The sequence below is a fragment of the Balaenoptera borealis genome (genome assembly GCF_965194805.1).
Source record: "Balaenoptera borealis genome assembly, chromosome: 4".
Lineage (NCBI taxonomy): Eukaryota > Metazoa > Chordata > Mammalia > Artiodactyla > Balaenopteridae > Balaenoptera > Balaenoptera borealis.
The window spans coordinates 62,712,606-62,734,450 of NC_138861.1; the positions used below are offsets into that span (position 1 = coordinate 62,712,606).

At 36.2% G+C, this 21,845-nt stretch overlaps 1 protein-coding gene across 2 annotated transcripts in view; it reads right to left on the reverse strand.

Annotated features, from left to right (window-relative positions):
- The window catches only part of MOB1B (MOB kinase activator 1B), a 68,488-nt gene that overhangs the window by 12,449 nt on the left and 34,194 nt on the right, over positions 1–21,845 (reverse strand). For both annotated transcript variants that reach the window (XM_082390302.1, XM_082390301.1), the window contains exons 2-3: positions 10,643–10,809; positions 4,827–4,920 (exon numbers count right to left, since the gene is read on the reverse strand). In XM_082390302.1, the coding sequence (XP_082246428.1) occupies positions 4,827–4,920; positions 10,643–10,809 (261 nt within the window). The remainder of the gene's footprint in view (positions 1–4,826; positions 4,921–10,642; positions 10,810–21,845) is intronic.

Genomic DNA, 21,845 nt, shown 5'->3' on the forward strand with positions numbered 1-21,845 from the left:
CCGTGTTTTTTCCCTTATGTTATGAAGCCTCAACGTTTTTGCATTTCTCTCACAACCATGTTTTTCATTTTGTTAATGATCTCAGGTGTTCCCTATTCATTTTTAAATGCAGAAGTCAGAAGCAGGCACAGTAAACCAAAAATCATTTCCAATATCCTGAAGCTTTATAAAAAATACTAATATTCAATGTCCTAAGGTTTTTTGAAAAATAAAACAACTGTATATTGCTTATACTTCTAGAGTTTATGATTCCCTGATTCTTTCCTTTTCTTTTGTCATGTTTATACTTACGATGACTTCATCTTCTAACTCTATTTTGCACCCACTGATTTTTTTATTCCACCTTTGACAGACCATTGTCTTTGAAATTTATTTCTGTCATCATGGTATGAACTTATAAACTACAAATTCCAAAATGTTCATTTCTTGGTTAATAATGATAATAAATAGTAACTGAGAAACCACTTCAAGAAAAAAGTGCAAAGAATACTAACAGGTGGAGTCTAAACAACATGCTACCCAATAACCAATGGGTCCCTAAAGAAATCAAAGAGGAAATCAAAAAATACCTGGAGACAAATAAAGACAAAAACATAACAATCCAAAATATATGGGATGCAGCAAAAGCAGTTCTAAGAGGGAATTTTATAGTAATACAAGCCTACCTCAGGAAATAAAAATCTGAAATAAACAATCTAAGCTTATACCTAAAGTAACTAGAAAAATGGAACAAACAAAACCCAAAGTTAGTAGAAGGGAAGAAACCATGAGGAATAGAGCATAATTAAATGAAACAGAAACTAATAATAATAATAATAATAATAAAATAAATAGAAAAGACCAATGAAACTAAGAGCTGGCTCTCAGAAAAAATAAACAAGATTGATAAACCCAAACAAATAAAATCAGAAATGAAAGAAGAGAAGTTAGAAACAATACCACAGAAGTACAAATGATCATAAGAGATTACTACGAACAATTATAGCCAGTCAAATGGACAACCTAGAGGAAATGGATAAATTCCTAGAAACATGCAATCTCCCAAAACTGAATCAGGAAAAAACTGAAAATATGAACAGATGGATTACCAATAATGAAACTGAATCAGTAATTTTTAAAAAACCCAAAAACTCATAACAAACAAAAGTCAAGGACCAAACAGCTTCACAGGTGAATTCTACCAAACATTTAAAGAGTTATATTACCTATGTTTCTCAAACTATTCCAAAAAAATTGAAGAGGAAGGAAAACTTCTGAACTCATTCTATGAGGCCAGCATCACTTTGATCAAAACCAGACAAATCACCACATAAAAAGAAAATTTCAGGCCAATATCACAAATGAACATAGGTGCAAAAATCCTCAACAGAATATTAGCAAACTGAATCCAACAATACTTTAAAAGGATCATAAACCATGATCAAGCAGGACTTATCCCAGGGATGCAAGGATGGTCAATATCTACAAGTCAATCAACGTGATACACCACATTAACAAACTGAAAAATAAAAATCATATTATCATCTCAACAGATACAGAAAAAAGCCTTTGACAAAATTCAACATCCATTTATGATTAACAAAACTCTCAAAACAGTGGGCTTAGAGGGAACATACTCAACATAATAAGGCCATATATGACAAACCCACAGCCAACATTATACTCAATGGTGAAAAGCTGAAAGCATTTCCTCTAAGATCAGTAACAAGACAAAGATGCCCACTCTCACCATTTTTATTCAACACAGTATTGGAAGTCCTAGCCAAAACAGACAAAAAAAGGAAATAAAATGAATCCAGATTGGAAAGGAAGAAGTAAAACTGTCACTGTCATTGCAGATAACATGATACTATACAGAGAAAATCCTAAGGATGCTACCAGAAAACTACTAGAGATCATCAATCAATTCAATAAAGTTGCAGGATACAAAATTAATACACAGAAACCTGTTGCATTTCAACACGCTAATAGTGAACTATCAAAGATAAATTTAAAATAATCCCATTTACAACTGCATCAAAAAGAATAAAATACCTAGGAATAAATCCAAGCAAAAAAGTACAAGACTTGTACTCTGAAAACTTTAAGATATTTATGAGAGAAATGGAAAAACACACAAACATATGGAAAGATATAACATGCTCACAGACTGGAAGAATTATTATTTTTAAAATGACCATACTACCCGTGGCCATCTACAGATTCAATGCAATCTTTATCAAAATAACAGTGGCATTTCTAATAGAACTAGAACAAGTAATTCTGAAATTTGTACAGAAACACAAGACTCCAAATAGCCAAAGCAATCTTGAGAAAGAAGAACAAAGCTGAAGGTTTCACACTGCCTATTTCAAACATACATACATATAGTATACTATAGCTATACTACAAAGCTATAGTGATCAAAACAGTATGGTACAAGCACAAAAGGAGAAACACAGATTAATGGAATAGAATATAGAGGGCCCAGAAACAAACTTACACTTAAATGGTCAATTAATCTGCAAAGAAGGCAAAAATATACAACAGGGGAAAAGAGACAGCCCCTTCAATAAATGATGTTGGGAAAACTGGAGAGCTACGTGCAAAAGAATCAAACTGGACTACTTTCTCACACCATGTACAAACATAAACTAAAATAAAAATGAGGGACTTCCCTGGTGGTCCAGTGGTTAAGACTCTACACTCCCAATGCAGGGGGCCCGGGTTCAAGCCCTGGTCAGGGAACTAGATCCCGCATGCCACAACGAAGAGCCCACATGCCACAACTAAAAGATTCCACATGCTGCAACTAAAGATCCTGCATGCTTCAACAAAGATCCCGCATGCCACAACTAAGACCTGGAGCAGCCAAATAAACAAATAAATATTTTTAAAAATAAATAAATAAAATAAAATAAAAATGAATTAAAGATTTAAATGTAAGACCTGAAACCATAAAATTTCTAGGAGAAAACTCTTTGAAATCAGTCTTAGCAATATTTTTTGGATCTGTCTTCTCAGGCAAGGGAAATAAAAGCAAAAATAAATTAATGGTACCACATTAAACTAAAAAGGTTTTGCACAGTAAGGAAACCAGCAACAAAATGAAAAGGTAGCCTACTGAATGGGAGAAGATATTTGCAAGTGATATATCCAATAAGGGGTTAATATACAAAATATACAAAGAACTCATACAACTCAACATCAAAAATAAATAACTAAATAAACAACACAATTAAAAAACGGGCAGAGGACCTGAATAGACATTTTTCCCAAAGACATACACATGGCCAAGAGACACATGAAACGATGCTCAACCTCACCAATCATGAGGGAAATGCAAATTAAAACCACAATGAGATACTTCTCACACGTGTTAGAATGGCTATTATCAAAAAGACAATAAAGAACAAGTATTGGCAAGGATGTGACAAAAAGGGAACCTTTATGCACTGTTGGTGGAATTGCAAATTGGTGTACCCAGTATGGAGAAAAGTATAGAGGTTCTTCAAAATATTTAAAATAGAACTGCCATAAGATCCAGCAATTTCTTTTCTGGGTATTTACCCAAAGAAAACAAAAACACTAATTTGAAAAGATATTTGCATATATGCAAAAAGATATATGTTTTTCATTGCAGCATTATTTTCAGTACCTAAAATATGAAAGTAATTTAAGTGTCCATTGACAGATGAATGAAGAAGATGTGGGGTGTGTGTGTGTGTATACACACACACACACACACACACACACACACACACAAAACGGAATATTACTTAGCCATAAAAAAAAAGGGAACGAAATCTTGCCCTTTGCAACAACATGGATGGATCTAGAGGGTATTACACTAAGTAAAATAAGTCAGGCAGAATAAAACAAACACCGTATGATCTCATTTACTGTGAAATCTAGAAAACAAATTCACAGATACAGCACACAAAAGGGTGGTTGCCAGAGGGGAGCGGGATGGGAATAGAGCAAAATAGGTGAAAGGGATTTAAAGATACAAACCTCCAGTTATAAAATAAATAAGTCATGGGAATATAATATTCAACATAAGGAGTATGGTCAATAACACTGTAATAACTTTGTATGGGAACAGACGGTTAGTAGACTTATCATGATGATCATTTCATGATGTATGGAAATGTCAAATCACTATGCAATACACCTGAAACTAACATAATATTGTGTATCAACTATATATATATATATTTTTTTTTTTTTTAAATAATGGAGACATTCATTTGGATTTTCCTATAGGATGGTAGTTACTATTAGTAGCTCACACTTATTTTTTTTTAATTAATTAATTAATTTATTTATTTATGGCTGTGTTGGGTCTTCGTTTCTGTGAGGGCTTTCTCTAGTTGCGGCAAGCGGGGGCCACTCTTCATCGCGGTGCGCAGGCCTCTCACCATCGTGGCCTCTCCCGTTGCGGAGCACAGGCTCCAGACGCGCAGGCTCAGCAGTTGTGGCTCACGGGCCCAGTTGCTCCGCGGCATGTGGGATCCTCCCAGACCAGGGCCCGAACCCGTGTCCCCTGCATCGGCAGGCAGACTCTCAACCACTGCGCCACCAGGGAAGCCCTATCAACTATATTTTGATTTTAAAAAATATTTGGATAGAGAGGCATAAGCAATCAGAAGAAAGGCAGGATGGAGGACAATACAATAGGGAGGACTATAAAGCTCAGGCTAAGGAATCTGGACTCAAAACATTAGTCATTGGTAAATCACTGAAGGAGATGCTAAATACAGAAATCATAAGGTCAGAAATTTTCTTCTAATCTAAGAACTGCATGATAAAGTAAAAATGAGAACTGATCATGAATCATGTCTTACTTTGGGCCAGCTGACATCACTGGACAACTTTCTTCTGTACAAAAATCTGTGATTGTTCCATAAAGCATGTTGATCTGATTGAAGAAATCTACAGCTGCAAAGCAAATATCAGTTATAAGTAAAAAGTTAAATTTTAATTTTACTCAAACAATCTTTTATTCCAGCAGAATCTCAGATCTATCAGTGTTCTTTCCTCAACAAAGAACAGATGAAAAGAATACAAACAAACAACATTTGCCTCACAGAATTTAGGAGCTTCTGTTCATTAAGTGACTCCCTTAAGAGAATAAAAAGCCAAGCAAGAGTGGGAGAAATTATTTTCAACACATATAATCAATAAAAATCTTATATTCAGAATATATAAAGAACTTCTATAGATCACTAAGAAAAAGACAACACCATAAAAAAATGTGAGACGGTTTCTGAGTCTGTTGGTTATCTCTATGGAAAAGAATAAAACTTGACTCTTCACTCACACAATACCTGAAAAGCAATTACGAGTGGATCATACATCTAAATGTGAAAGGCAAGACAATAAAGTTTAAAAGAGCATAGAAAAATATGTCCATGAACTTTGGCATGGAAATATTTCTTAAGAAGAGCACAGAAAACACCAATCATAAAGGAATAGTTTTCCATATGTTTCACTGGAAAACTGTTATTCCTTGTTTTTTTATAATTTTTATGCATCTCATATTTTTTTATATTGACCTCAAAGCCAACAAGTTTATTAAATGTACGTATTCATAATAATAGTAATGGTGTAGTAATAAAATCATGGTCTTTTGGTTTTTCAACATTCATTCATGTTGGCTATGAACATAAATGTTGTTTCTTCCTTTCCAGTTTTTTTTTTTTTTAATTATTTATTTATTTATTTATGGCTGTGTTGGGTCTTCGTTTCTGTGCGAGGGCTCTCTCCAGTTGCGGCAAGTGGGGGCCACTCTTCATCGCGGCGCGCGGGCCTCTCATTATCGTGGCCTCTCTTGTTGCGGAGCACAGGCTCCAGACGCGCAGGCTCAGTAATTGCGGCTTACGGGCCCAGTTGCTCTGTGGCATGTGGGATCTTCCCAGACCAGGGCTCGAACCCGTGTCCCCTGCATTGGCAGGCAGATTCTCAACCACTGCGCCACCAGGGAAGCCCCCTTTCCAGTTATTATTATCTTTTATTCTTTTTCCTGCCTTACTGCATTGGCTAACACTCCAGGAAAGTGGTGATGGTGGCTAACCTTAACTCATTCCTAATCTGAGAAAAAACTTCAACATTTCATTATCAAATATGATGTTTGCTGTATCTTTTTTGTAGATATGCTTTATCAGAAAAAAGTTCTCAACTTTTACTTCATAAGTTTATTACAAATTGATTTTAAATTTTACCAAATGTTTTTTCTGCTTATACTGAGATGATCATATGATTTCTTCCTCTTCCTTTATTTTGGCTACTGTGGTGAATTACAACTGATTTGCAAGTGTTAAGCCAACCTTGTATTCTAGGAATAAGAACAATTTGGTCATGATGTGTTATAATTTTTAAGTATTGCTAGATTCAATCTGCTAATATTTTTATTAGGATTTTTACATCTAAGTTCATAAGTTAGATGACCTGGTTTCCTTTCTTATATGTCCACATAGAACTCATAACACTAGTATTTTCTCCTTTCCACATAAAAGCTTTAGAAAGACTGGTGTTCTTTCTTTCTTTTCTTTTTAAAATTGAAGTATAATTGATTTACAATATTTTATCAGTTTCGGGTGTGCAACATAGTGATTCAATATTTTTATAGATAACACTCCATTTAAAGTTATTATAAAATATTGGCTATAGTCCCTGTCCTGTACAATATACCTTTGTAACTGATTTCTTTTATACATAGAGGTTTGTACCTCTTAATCCCTTACCCCTATCTTACCCCTCCCACCTACCCTCTCCCTACTGGTAACTGCTAGTTTATTCTATATCTGTAAGTCTGTTTCTGTTTTGTTATATTCATTCTTCTTTTTTTATTTTTTAGATTCCACATATAAGTGATAACATACAATATTTGTCTTTCTCTGATTTATTTCCCTAATCATAATACCCTCCAGGTCCATCCATGTTGTTGCAAATGGCAAATTTCATTCTTTTTTATGGCTCAGTAATATTCCATTGTGTGTGTGTGCACGTGTGTGTGTGTGTATACACCACATCTTCTTTATCCATTCATCTGTTTATGTACACTTAGGTTGCTTCCATATCTTGGCTATTAGCTTCCATATGCTGCTATGAACACTGGGGTACATGTATCTTTTCAAATTAATGTTTCCATTTTCTTAAAATATACATCCAGCAGTAGAATTGCTGGATCATATGGTAGTTCTAGTTTTAATTTTAAGAGAAACCTCCATATTGTTTTCCATAGTGGCTGCACCAATTTACATCCCCACCAAGAGTACACTGTAGGGTTTCCTTTTCTCCACATCCTTACCAACATTTGTTATTTGTGATCTTTTTGATGAGAGCCATTCTGACAGGTATGAGGTGATATCTCATTGTGGTTCTGATTTGTATTTCTCTGATGAATAGTGATGCTGAGCATCTTTTCATGTGCCTGTTGGCCATCTGTATGTCTTCTTTGGGAAAATGTCTATTTAGGTCTTCTGCCCATTTTTAATCGGGTTGTCCTCCACATGAACAGTGGGTAACCTATGGCTTTGAATCCCAACTCTATACTTAATAGTTGAGTTACTTAACCTCCCTGAATCTCAGTTTCCTACCTTTAAAATTCAGTTTACTGCAGAGTGCTAAAAAACAAAATACGTTGTCTACCATAAAGTAGACATTTAGTAATTGTTAGTTTTCTTCCACAAATGAAGATATGGCCTCAAGATTCTGTGCCACAAAAATTAATTATAAGCCATCCATCCACTTTTTCCAAAACTCTGAACCTTGTATCTTCTTTAAGCTATCACTCTTTCTAGCAGCAGAATGTTCAAAACCAGCCTCTGGTTTCTGGCTATGAGACTAGTTGTTGAATTTGTAAAATTTCCCATCTTCTACCATTTATCTTCATCTGGCAAGTAAACTGAAGGAAAAAGGCCATTAAGATGCCAATCTTATCAACAAATCCCCTTCACTCTTTTATGTACCCGAAATGTTTACTTAATCACTGTCAGTGAATGGAAATTGTCTATCTAGCCTCAAATCCTATTCACTTCATCAAGTGTCACTTGGAAAGATTACTATAAATAAGAAAAAAATTGTAATCCAATACTTCAGTCAAATGCTATATTTTAAAGGCAGAATTCTATGTTCTATGGGGATGTTCAAAAACTTCAGTTCAAAGCAAGTTTTTTCTGGCTATAACTGTAATATGTCTGTGAAATTTTATAAGTTCCTGAAGTTCTAGACATTTCAATAGTACAGACACTCAGTTCTGATAATTGAGACAGAGAGAATACAGACAGAAAACAATGATCTGCTTTTATACTTAAAAGTCACAATCTCATGTAGTACAGAAGCTCTACACTGCCTTCCTTAGATTTCTAAAATTAGAAAATGAGCTCTCAAATAAATGGTACAAAAAGGCACAAACAAGTACCCAAAAAAGGATGTACACATATATTGGAAATTTATTCTGAATATTGTCCTTAAAGTGTCATAGAACTATCTTATAGGTTAGATGACTCTCATCAATAAAGCAAACAAATCACTTTATCTCTTTAGTAACTAAACTCTCTGGGTCCAGGAGGATAACCATACTCTAATAAATACTGCTCTTACAGAACTGCTGTCACAGTTAAGGTTTTAAGACACCTCAGTAAAATACCTTAGGTTCCTAAAAGTTAGTGGGCGGCAGCTCAATTTATAAATCCCATGATATGTTTCAAATTACAATAAGATGCCATCAAGTATTACAATAAAAATACTGCTCTGTTTTTCCTTAATCAAAGCCTAGGCATTTAGTGTATATTTTCAATTAAATTTCATTTATTATAACTAGAGTCATATAAATTTCCTCCAGTTATAAAATTCTATTAATTTCTTCACCAATGCTGATAAACCTTGAATATTAAAAGTACCACTTCTGGGCTTCCCTGGTGGCACAGTGGTTAAGAATCCGCCTGCCAATGCAGGGGACACGGGTTCAAGCCCTGGTCCAGGAAGATCCAACATGCCATGGAGCAACTAAGCCCGTGAGCCACAACTACTGAGCCTGCTCTAGAGCCCGTGAGCTACAACTACTGAAGCCTACGTGCCTAGAGCCTGTGCTCCGCAGCAAGAGAAGCCACCGCACTGAGAAGCCCACGCACCGCAACGAAGAGTAGCCCCCTCTCTCTGCAACTAGAGAAAGCCCACACACAACAATGAAGACCCAACGCAGCCAAAAATAAATTAATTAATTAATTTTAAAAAAGAGAGAGAGAAAAGAATCAAAAAAAAATTTTTTTTAAAGTACCACTTTTATTCCCCAACTTACTCTGCTTAATTCCCAAGAATATATTTACTTTTTACTTATATTTTTTTCTCTCTAGAGGTTAAGAATATATCATAAGCATATTTTACTAATTTCATAAGATCACTATTGACTTGTCTTTTTTTCTTTTTAAAGCATAGTTTAGACAAATAACTAAGTATGCTACTGAAAGAGGCAATTTAGCATAGGGGTTAAAGTGCACTCTCTGAAATTTTAGATCTCTATATTTGAGCCCAGGCTCTACCATTCAATAGCTGTATAACCTAAGCACATTACTACAATCTTTCTGTCTCAGCTTTCTTATCTATATACTGGGATAATAATAGTACCTACATCATGAGGTTGTAAAGATGAAATAAAATAATCCATGTAGAAGAAAATAAAAACAATAATTTGAAAAGATACATGTACCCCAATGTTCATAGCAGCATATGGAGGCTAATAGCCAAGATATGGAAGCAACCTAAACGTCCATAAACAGATAAATGGATAATGATGTGTGTGTGTGTGTGTATGTATATATACATATATATAAACACCACATCTTCTTTACCACACACACACACACACACACACACACACACACACACACACACACACACAATGGAATATTACTCAGCCATAAAAAAGAATGAAATTTTACCATTTGCAACTACATGGATGGACCTGGAAGGTATTATGCTTAATGAAGTTAAGTCAAACACAGAAAGACAAATACTGCATGATATCATTTATATGTGGGATCTAAAAAATAAAATGAATGAATATAACAAGACAGAAATAGACTCACAGATATAGAGAACAAACAAGTGGTTACCAGCAGGGAGAGAGAATGGAGGAGGAGCAAGACAGGGGTAGGGGATTAAGAGGTACAAACCAGCAAGTATCAAATAAATAAGCCACAAAGGTATATTGTACAGCACAGGGAAATATAGCCATTATATTGTAATAACTTTAAATGGAGTATAATCTAAACATATTGAATCACTATGTTATACATCTGAAACTAATACCATAAATCAAATAAACTTCAATAAAATAAATAAATAAAAATAATTCATGTAGAAGGAATAGCAGAGTGCCACAGTGTTCCATAAACATTAATTGCTGCTATTATTATCATTTTTTCCAATGAAGATGGTAAATCTATGCTTTGTATTACATGATAACAGGAGATAAGAATTTCATGTAACTCCATATTCAGCAATAAAATACCACAAAGGTTAAAGTAAATTGAGGTACCACTCTCTTGTGGTATTAGGTTGCTAACTAAATCCTAGACTAGAGAGCACCCCAACACTCACCTACAGTGAGGCTACTAACCTAATTTACGGTCTACTGAGAAACAGGAAGGCTACTTACTGTTCACTGCAACCCACTCATTTAGATCTTCCCCCTCAGGAAGCATGACAGCCATCCGGAGGTTTCCACTGCCCAGTGTGGCCTCTGCATGCTTTAAGAGCTCATACTGGTGAGAACCCTCTGGTATGTTCTTCTTTGGTTTAAACGTTTTAGAGGAGCGACTACCACTACAAACAGAAAAGAAGAAAAAGGCACATCAGTGTTTAAGGCATGACTTTCAATAGAGTCTACTACACTATATTACTGCATAAAATAACAGCGGTGATCCTAAAAGTCCACAAATAAACAGCCCTAAATTGTACCGGCTACATTAAATCCTGGCAATATCACTGTTGTAACTACTGTGTTTGATTACCCAAAACTCCTACAAACCATCTCTACATTCCCTACTGTAACTCCAAAGGAGAAAAAGAATTTTTAGCTATAACTAATCCAGCTATCTAATCTAAGAATAAATCACTGATTCAGGATTATAAATTGTAATCTATAAAAACAAAAAAGTACTGGGGACTTCCCTGGTGGTCCAGTGGTTAAGACTCTGTGCTCCCAATGCGGGGGCCCGGGTTCGATCCCTGGTCAGGGAACTAGATCCCGCGTGCTGCAACTAAGAGCCCGTGTGCCACAACTAAAGATCCCAAGTGCCGCAACGAAGATCCCACACACCACAACGAAGATCCTGTGTGCCACAACTAAGACCCGGTGAAGCCAAATAAATAAATAAATAAATATTTAAAACAAAAATCAAAAAAGTACTTCTGTGATACTCTTTAGTCATTGTATTCCTTTTTACCCCTATTCTAAGTCTCTCATCCTAATACAAATAATTTGTTTCCTTTGTATAAAACATATAAAGATATAATTTTATATCAATAAAGCACAAAAATCCTAGAGCAAGAAAGAAAAGCTACATGTGCTTCTATCCAATTATAGGAAGCAACAGCAATCTTAATCCAGAATCCCAGGTATGCAGATAAGTAGCTAGACATTAATATGGTTGCTCAAATTTCTAAATGTGTGTATGTATACACAAAGAAATATATTTTTTAAATGAATCAATGGAAACTCATCTTAGAAATGGTTTTACGAATTTTTAAGAGATGGATTCTTCTGTTAATGCTGACAAATTCTTTTTTTTTTTTAAGAGATGTTTAAATGGATAGCCCCTTTATTTATTTATTTATTTATTTATTTATTTATTTATTTATTTATTTATTTATTTATGGCTTTGTTGGGTCTTCGTTGCTGTGTGCGGGCTTTCTCTAGATGCAGAGAGTGGGGTCTACTCTTCGTTGCGGTGTGTGGGCTTTTCATTGAAGTGGCTTCTCTTGCCGCAGAGCGTGGGCTCTAGGCGTACGGGCTTCAGTAGTTGTGGCACTCGGGCTCACTAGTTGTGGCTCGCGGGCTTAGTTGCCCCATGGCATGTGGGATCTTCCTGGACCAGGGCTTGAACCCATGTCCCCTGCATTGGCAGGCAGATTCTTAACCACTGCGCCACCAGGGAAGCCCCAATGCTGGCAAATTCTTATCAAATTGTATTATATTCTAGTCATCCATTCTCAATACTCCCCTGGCTCTTCTTATGAAAAGGAACAGATAGGGAAAGAATCAATTAGAAGAGGCTGGCTAAGTAGGAATTACCTAAAGTTTAATGTTACTAAATTCATACTACCGTAACATTCAGACATTTGAACATACGAATTTGAAAATAAAATTCCAAAGAAAACAGATAAACAATAGTTATACTTTGCAAGGTCTCCAAAGCTTTTCACTTTTAACCCCCTTCTCCCAAGCTTACCCCCAAGATCTCTCCTTTTTTCCCCAAGATACAGCAGACAACCCCAAGATAACCCTGGCTGCATTTTATAATCACCTGAGGAGTTTTCAAAAAATATTGAGAATCCTGAGAGAAACTAAGAATCTACTTACTAGTCAACCCAAATATCCAATTCAAATGACAGGTATTTTTCACTCTAAGATAATGGTATTCTCATTTACATGTAAGTCTCTCAGGTGTTTATTTAGAGTAAAGTGACGCTCATCAACTCTAACCTTGGTCCCTCTCCCTGCCAGATACCTCTACTCAACAGCCAAGGATCTCTTTACAAACACTAATCAGATGATGTTACTCCTCTGCTTAAAGCCACTCAGTGGCTTTCCATTGCACTCAGAGTAAACCCCAAAGTCAATATTAGACACTAGAGTGTGGAAACGCTTCTTCAGTTTCATCAGATAATGTATTAAATGTCAAATTCTCTCCCAGCATCTCTAAAATGTGAAAACGTAGAAAAGGTCACTATGCCTACCAAGCTTGACGCTTATTTCATTTTCCTGCTCCGTCTCATCCTTTATCAAAATTTAGTGTGAGAAATAAACTTCACAAATATTTTTTACAAAAAGACATTTTACTAACTTATGTATGATTAACTACAAAAATAGCTCTCCTAACACCAATCTGGTACACGTCTTCAGGCCCAGTGTTAAGTACATTCCCTTTAAATAGCCCACTGCTCAGACCGGTGAAGCAACTGAGGTGACAAGCTGCTCTGAAAAGGGCTGGCAGAGTACATGAGAACAACAAGCACATCAGCTGTGCTTGCACCCAGGAGGGTCAGAGCCTCCCCTGCTCCCCTAAACCACCTATTTATTGAACCACTGTCCCTTCAAGTTTTAGGTTTCCAAATGTTTTCTTGATTGATGACCCACCCAGAATTGGTCTTCCACAAAGCTAAACAAATATACCTCAAAGACCTTATACTTGGGTAGAAAGAAAAAAAAAATCTGAGTTTGATTTTGTAAAGGCCAGTTTTGACACTTATCAGCTGTTATGTCAAGCAAATTACCCAACTTTCTCGAGCCTATTTTTTCTTTAATAGTGAAAGCCTAATAACAATAACAAAACATTACCACTACCTGTATCATAAAGAGCTGCAAAATGAGAAAATAATAAAGGTGAAAGAAGTTTCTAAAGCTGTAACATGCTGTGCAAATGTTAGTATCCTTCCTTTTTCTGAACCAGAATGACTCATAGTAAAAAAAAAGAAATGGTAGTGCAATGTACAAAGCTGTATTCAACCCTTATTCCCATTCTTGTCCTCTAAGACAAGAAAATATAGAAAATATAACCTTACTTTGGAAACAAATGCTCTTACACATCAAGTTCCAAACAGAATTTTTTAAATGTTTTGGTTTGGTTTTTGGTGCTATTCCCATGTCACGGTTCAGGTGATAGAATACTCGTGGGGCTGGGCGGGAAATCAAGAAAAAAGGTGCTAGTCCTCATTTTGCTATTTTCTTCTTATGTTACTTAGGAAACCACAAATTATCATCTGGGCTTCAATTTCTTTACTTTGTTTTTTGAAAGTCTGGAAAATAACTTTTTACAAAAGGGTATAATTTAGAGATGAGATAATGTTTATAAAATGTTTTTAGTTCCCTGAGGACTCCCTCCTCGGTTCCTCATTTCCATGTACTTTCATACTTCCAAAATGCTTTCAAGTCCTCCATCAAATTCCCCTTCTTTCTGACCCTTCTGCTTTATTCAGGAAGAATAATTAAGCATTTCAGTATTCTGATTTTTTAAATGTTCTTTTTTAAAACTATATTCAGTTTTTCTTCAACTACCTGAAACTTCAACCAGGATGTACCCTACCCTGGAAGGGGTGGTGGTTCAATACTGCTCCTTATTCCCATGTCAAAAGATTAAGAGAGTCCTCAAGTTCAAAAGTACAAGTACCGAAGCATGTACACAAAATTCCTCATCAATGACTGCAAGTTCTTAAGGTAACAGTGTATGTGGCGAAATGCAAATATATCTCACATGACATGTTAAGACATTTGATGCAAATATTCAAAAACATTTTCAATAACAGAAAGTATGTAGCCCTCCCACACCACCCCCTCAGAAGAAATTTCTGTATCAGAAGAATCTCAGAAGAAATATCTTGTGTATCCTTCCAGAGAGTCTATGCCTACACAAGCATAAGAATGATTGTGCCTGTTTTATACAGTTGTTGCATACTATAGTATACTAAGTAATGTTTTTCACTTAATATATCCAGAATATTGTTGTGTATTAAGGTAGAAGTAGATCTACTTTATTCTTTTTAAAGACCGAATAATATTTCCTTATATAGGTATATAGTATTTTCAATCAGTCACCTACTGATACACGTTTAGGTTGTTTCCAGTCATTTGTTACTTCAAACAATGCCACAGGGACTTCCCTCATGGTCCAGTGGGTAAAACTCCGCACTCCCAACGCAGGGGGCCCAGGTTCAATCCCTGGTGGGGGAACTAGATCCCACATGCGTGCCGTAACTAAGATCCGGCGCAGCCAAAAATAAAGAAATAAATAAGTTAAAAAAAAAAACCAAAAACTAAGACTCCAAGAGCGTTTTAAACTATAAAAAACAAAACAAAAAAACAATGCTGCAGTAAGTATCCTCATATTATGAAAGGTAAATTCGTAGAAATAAAATTGCTGTGCTAAAGAGCACATACATTTTAAATTGTTATATAAGGTCTACTTTTTCCCAAAAAGTAAGTTGTACCCTTTTAAAACCCATTAACAATGTATGAGAGTAGCTATATACTTTTTTGGTCTTAGAGGACAGGGATTCAATTGCTAGTTTCTCTTGTACAGCAACCAACAGGGCATCATAACTATATGAGAGTTTAGAGCTTTCTGATTAGGATGTAAATGTGACTGACAATTCACAGCATTACGCTGAGGTCTTTTCTTTCCAAATTAACATCCAGGAGTCAGGTTTGTTTATTCCAGTCCTCTTACTCATATTTGAAGGACAATCAATTTCTAGAGCAAGACAGGATGGCTTGACAGGTAAATAACTGAGTCTAAAGGGAAAACTCTGAACACATATCCCTTATAATTAGTCATCCAATTTGATCACCTTTTGTAAATTTCAAAAGCATTATTTATTTCCTCTTTGAGACCCTAAACAATAGATTAGTCCCCACTGTGACACCTACATTTATTCTCATAAACCACTTCTTACTATCTCAACACAGTCACACCCATCATTACCCTCAATTTTAACCCTTTATTGTTCAATCCAACTATCAACAAAATTGATATTTTCTAAGTTGGACTGGAGAATCGTAAGGCTGAAGGAATTGAGGGGGCGGATTTACAGAGAACTCAAAACAGGGGCACTAGTAAGGCTTAGAAGAATACAGATCTGTATATTTTGACCCTGAAGAACATGTCAATATATTCAAAATTAGAAGTAAATTAACATCAACTTATTTGTGTCAATAACTCCATACCTTCAAAGTTAAGTGACTTACTCTGACCACCTAGCTAAATTCAATGTCAGAAGTGGGACTCAAAAACAGTCCATTATCTTCAAGTTACTTAACATTACCAAGCCTCAGCTTGGAATAATAACATCTACCTTACTATTGAACCCTGTGGTAAGAACTCCACTAATAATAGCTCACTTTGTTCCATCTCTAGGTACCAACCTGATATTCACAACAGTAGCTCCTTCTATAGGTTTAAATCCAATACTAGAGATCAGATACTTGATAAATACTTGTTAATTGATAGTTCCAGTCAACTTCAGGCTGAGAACTCCTACACTAGGATAGTAATGATGATGATTAATATTAACTAATATTTACTGCAGGCCTTGTACTCTTAAGTATTTTACATGCAATATCCCATTTAATCTTCATAACTCTATGACGTACATACTATACTTCCTTTATTTTATGGGTAACAAAACTGAGGCTTGAAGTACTTAAATAATTTGCTCAAGCTTATAATATTGGTAAAGTAGGAGCCAGAATTTAAATCTAGGATTTAAATAGTTAAAGCCCATTCTTTTATCCACTACTCAACACTACATGATGCTTACCTTTATTTTCCACCCAATTATTTCTAACTATTTTCTTCCTCTATCACCAAAGTTTAATCAAGTCACTTATGAAACAACACAAGGCTAATTTATACTGAGAGTGTCATTGCTAGGTACATTTTTAAAAACAATCTTCAAAGTACCTAATTCCATTTCCTCTCCTCACACCTCTTCTAATTTATATGAATATTCAGTACTGCCATTAAGGAAAACTACAATTTCACGAGAGAGCAATTTCCCCTAAAAGGTTGCCACACACATTTGTACTTTCAGAAACACACATATGCACCAGCAAAAGATGTTAGAAACTGTCAAAATCAAGTAGAATGTGTTCTAGACATAATAAAGCCAAAGGCTAAAGGCTAAAAGCTATGAGTACCAAAAATACAATCTTGATTCAGAAAGTTAGCAACCTGAACAGACATATCTATTTACATTTCTGCCTTACATCCTTTTTTAATCACTGTTATTGTTAATGTTATGAGAGTAAAAAAAAAAAAAAAAAAAAAAAGAAACCCTCAATATTTCTGGAAAGCAAGAAAGAAGGCTAAGAGAAGATCAGAAATTGAGGAAATCTGGTAAGATTAAAAAGTTGATGAGAAGAAAATGGGGAGAGGAACCAAGATGGTGGAGTACAAGGACGTGCTCTCACTCCCTCTTGCGAGAACACCAGAATCACAACTAGCTGCTGGACAATCATGGACAGAAAGACACTGGAAATCACCAAAAAAGATACCCCACATCGAAAGACAAAGGAGAAGCCACAATGAGATGGTAGGAGGGGCGCAATCAGAGTAAAATCAAATCCCATAACTGGTGGGTGGGTGACTCACAGACTGGCGAACACTTATACCACAGAAGTCCGCCCACTGAAGTGAAGGTTCTGAGCCCCACGTCAGGTTTCCCAACCTGGGGGTCCGGCAACGGGAGGAGGAATTCATAGAGAATCAGACTTTGAAGCCTACTGGGAATTGATTGCAGGACTTCAACAGGACTGGGGTAAACGGAGAACCCACTCTTGGAGGGCGCACACAAAATAGTGTGTGCATTGGGACGCAGGGGAAGGAGCAGTGACCCCAGGGGAGACTGAACCAGACCTACCTGCTAGTGTTGGAAGGTCTCTGGCAGAGGCGGGGGGCGGGGGGGGGGGGTGGCTCTGTTTCACCGTGGAGACAAGGACATTGGCAGCAGAAGTTCTGGGAAGTACTCCTGGGTGTGAGCCCTCCCAGAGTCTGTCATTAGCCCCACCAAAGAGCCCAGGTAGGCTCCAGTGTTGGGTTGCCTCAGGCAAAACAACCAACAGGGAGGGAACCCAGCCCCACCAATCAACAGTCAAGAGGATTAAAGTTTTACTCAGCTCTGACCACCACAGCAACAGTCAGCTTTACCCACCATCAGAGCCTCCCATCAAGCCTCTTAGATAGCCTCAACCACCAGAGGGCAGACAGCAGAAGCAAGAAAAACTATAATCCTGAGCCTGTGGAACAAAAACCACATTCACAGAAAGACAGACAAGATGAAAAGGCAGAGTGCTACATACCAGATGAAGGAACAAGATAAAACCCCAGAAAAACAACTAAATGAAGTGGAGATAGGCAACATTCCAGAAAAAGAATTCAGAATAATGATAGTGAAGATGATCCAGGACCTCGGAATAAGAATGGAGGCAAAGATTGAGAAGATGCAAGAAATATTTAACAAAGACCTAGAAGAATTAAAGAACAAACAAACAGAGATGAACAATACAATAACTGAAATGAAAACTACACTAGAAGGAATCAATAGCAGAATAACTGAGGCAGAAGAACGGATAAGTGACCTGGAAGACAGAATGGTGGAATTCACTGCTGCGGAACAGACTAAAAAAAAAAGAATGAAAAGAAATGAAGATAGCCTAAGAGACCTCTAGGACAACATTAAATGCAACAACATTCGCATTATAGGGGTCCCAGAAGGAGAAGAGAGAGAGAAAGGACCAGAGAAAATATTTGAAGAGATTATAGTCGAAAACTTCCCTAACATGGGAAAGGAAATAGCCACCCAAGTCCAGGAAGCGCAGAGAGTCCCATACAGGATAAACCCAAGGAGAAACACACCGAGACACATAGTAATCAAATTGGGAAAAATTAAAGACAAAGAAAAATTACTGAAAGCAGCAAGGGAAAAACGACAAATAACATACAAAGGAACTCCCATAAAGTTAACAGCTGATTTCTCAGCAGAAACTCTACAAGCCAGAAGGGAGTGGCATGATATACTTAAAGTGATGAAAGGGAAGAACCTACAACCAAGATTACCCTACCCGGCAAGGATCTCATTCAGATTCGATGGAGAAATCAAAAGCTTTACAGACAGGCAGAGGCTAAGAGAATTCAGCACCAACAAACCAGCTCTACAACAAATGCTAAAGGAACTTCTCTAACTGGGAAACACAAGAGAAGAAAAAGACCTACAAAAACAAACCCAAAACAATTAAGAAAATGGTCATAGGAACATACATATCGATAATGACCTTAATCGTGAATGGATTAAATGCTCCAACCAAAAGACACAGGCTTGCTGAATGGATACAAACACAAGACCCATATATATGCTGTCTACAAGAGACCCACTTCAGACCTAGGGACACATACAGACTGAAAGTGAGGGGATGGAAAAAGATATTCCATGCAAATGGAAATCAAAAGAAAGCTGGAGTAGCTATACTCGTATCAGATAAAATAGACTTTAAAATAAAGAATGTTACAAGAGACAAGGAAAGACACTACATAATGATCAAGGGATCAATCCAAGAAGAAGATATAACAATTAAAAACAGATATGCACCCAACATAGGAGCACCTCAATACATAAGGCAACTGCTAACAACTGCTATAAAAGAGGAAATTGACAGTAACACAATAATAGTGGGGGACTTTAACACCTCACTTACACTAATGGACAGATCATCCAAAACGAAAATAAATAAGGAAACAGAAGCTTTAAATGACACAATAGACCAGATAGATTTAATTGATATTTATAGGACATTCCGTCCAAAAACAGCAGATTACACTTTCTTCTCAAGTGTGCACGGAGCATTCTCCAGGATAGATCACATCTTGGATCACAAATCAAGCCTCAGTATATTTAAGAAAATTGAAATCATATCAAGCATCTTTTCTGACCACAACGCTATGAGATTAGAAATCAATTACAGGGAAAAAAACGTAAAAAACACAAATACATGGAGGCTAAACAATACGTTACTAAATAATCAAGAGATCACTGAAGAAATCAAAGAGGAAATCAAAAAATACCTAGAGATAAATGACAATGAAAACACGACGATCCAAAACCTATGGGATGCAGCAAAAGCAGTTCTAAGAGGGAAGTTTATAGCTATACAAGCCTACCTAAAGAAACAAGAAAAATCTCAAGTAAACAATCTAACCTTACACCTAAAGGAACTAGAGAAAGAACAAACAAAACCCAAAGTTAGCAGAAGGAAAGAAATCATAAAGATCAGAGCGGAAATAAATGAAATAGAAACAAAGAAAACAATAGCAAAGATCAATAAAACTAAAAGCTGGTTCTTTGAGAAGATAAACAAAATTGATAAGCCATTAGCCAGACTCATCAAGAAAAAGAGGGAGAGGACTCAAATCAATAAAATTAGAAATGAAAACGGAGAAGTTACAAGAGACACTGCAGAAATACAAAACATCTTAAGAGACTACTACAAGCAACTCTATGCCAATAAAATGGACAACCTGGAAGAAATGGACAAATTCTTAGAAAGGTATAACCTTCCAAGACTGAACCAGGAAGAAACAGAAAATATGAACAGACCAATCACAAGTAATGAAATTGAAACTGTGATTAAAAATCTTCCAACAAACAAAAGTCCAGGACCAGATGGCTTCACAGGTGAATTCTATCAAACATTTAGAAAGAGCTAACACCCATCCTTCTCAAACTCTTCCAAAAAATTGCAGAGGAAGGAACACTCCCAAACTCATTCTATGAGGCCACCATCAACCTGATACCAAAACCAGACAAAGATACTACAAGAAAAGAAAATTACAGACCAATATCACTGATGAATATACATGCAAAAATCCTCAACAAAATACTGGCAAACAGAATCCAACAACACATTAAAAGGATCATACAACACGATCAAGTGGGATTTATCCCAGGGATGCAAGGATTCTTCAATATATGCAAATCAATCAATGTGATACACCATATTAACAAATTGAAGAATAAAAACCATATGATCATCTCAATAGATGCAGAAAAAGCTTTTGACAAAATTCAACACCCATTTCTGATAAAAACTCTCCAGAAAGTGGGCATAGAGGGAACCTACCTCAACATAATAAAGGCCATATACAACAAACCCACAGCAAACATCATTCTCAATGGTGAAAAACTGGAAGCATTTCCTCTAAGATCAGGAACGAGACAAGGATGTCCACTCTCACCACTATTATTCAACATAGTTCTGGAAGTCCTAGCCACGGCAATCAGAGAAGAAAAAGAAATAAAAAGAATACAAATTGGAAAAGAAGAAGTAAAACTGTCACTGTTTGCAGATGACATGATATTATACACAGAGAATCCTAAAAATGCCACCAGAAAACTCCTAGAGCTAATCAATGAATTTGGTAAAGTTGCAGGATACAAAATTAATGCACAGAAATTTCTTGCATTCCTATACACTCATGATGAAACCTCTGAAAGAGAAATTATGGAAACACTCCCATTTACCATTGCAACAAAAAGAATAAAATACCTAGGAATAAACCTACCTAGGGAGACAAAAGACCTGTATGCAGAAAACGATAAGACACTGATGAAAGAAATTAAAGATGATACCAACAGATGGAGAGATATACCATGTTCTTGGATTGGAAGAATCAATATTGTGAAAATGACTATACTACCCAAAGCAATCTACAGATTCAATGCAATCCCTATCAAATTACCAATGGCATTTTTTACGGAGCTAGAACAAATCATCTTAAAATTTGTATGGAGACACAAAAGACCCCGAATAGCCAAAGCACTCTTGAGGGAAAAAAACGGAGCTGGAGGAATCAGACTCCCTGACTTCAGACTATACTACAAAGCTACACTAATCAAGAAAATATGGTACTGGCACAAAAACAGAAACATAGATCAATGGAACAAGATAGAAAGCCCAGAGATAAACCCACGCACCTATGGTCAACTAATCTATGACAAAGGAGGCAAAGATATACAATGGAGAAAAGACAGTCTCTTCAATAAGTGGTGCTGGGAAAACTGGACAGCTACATGTAAAAGAATGAAATTAG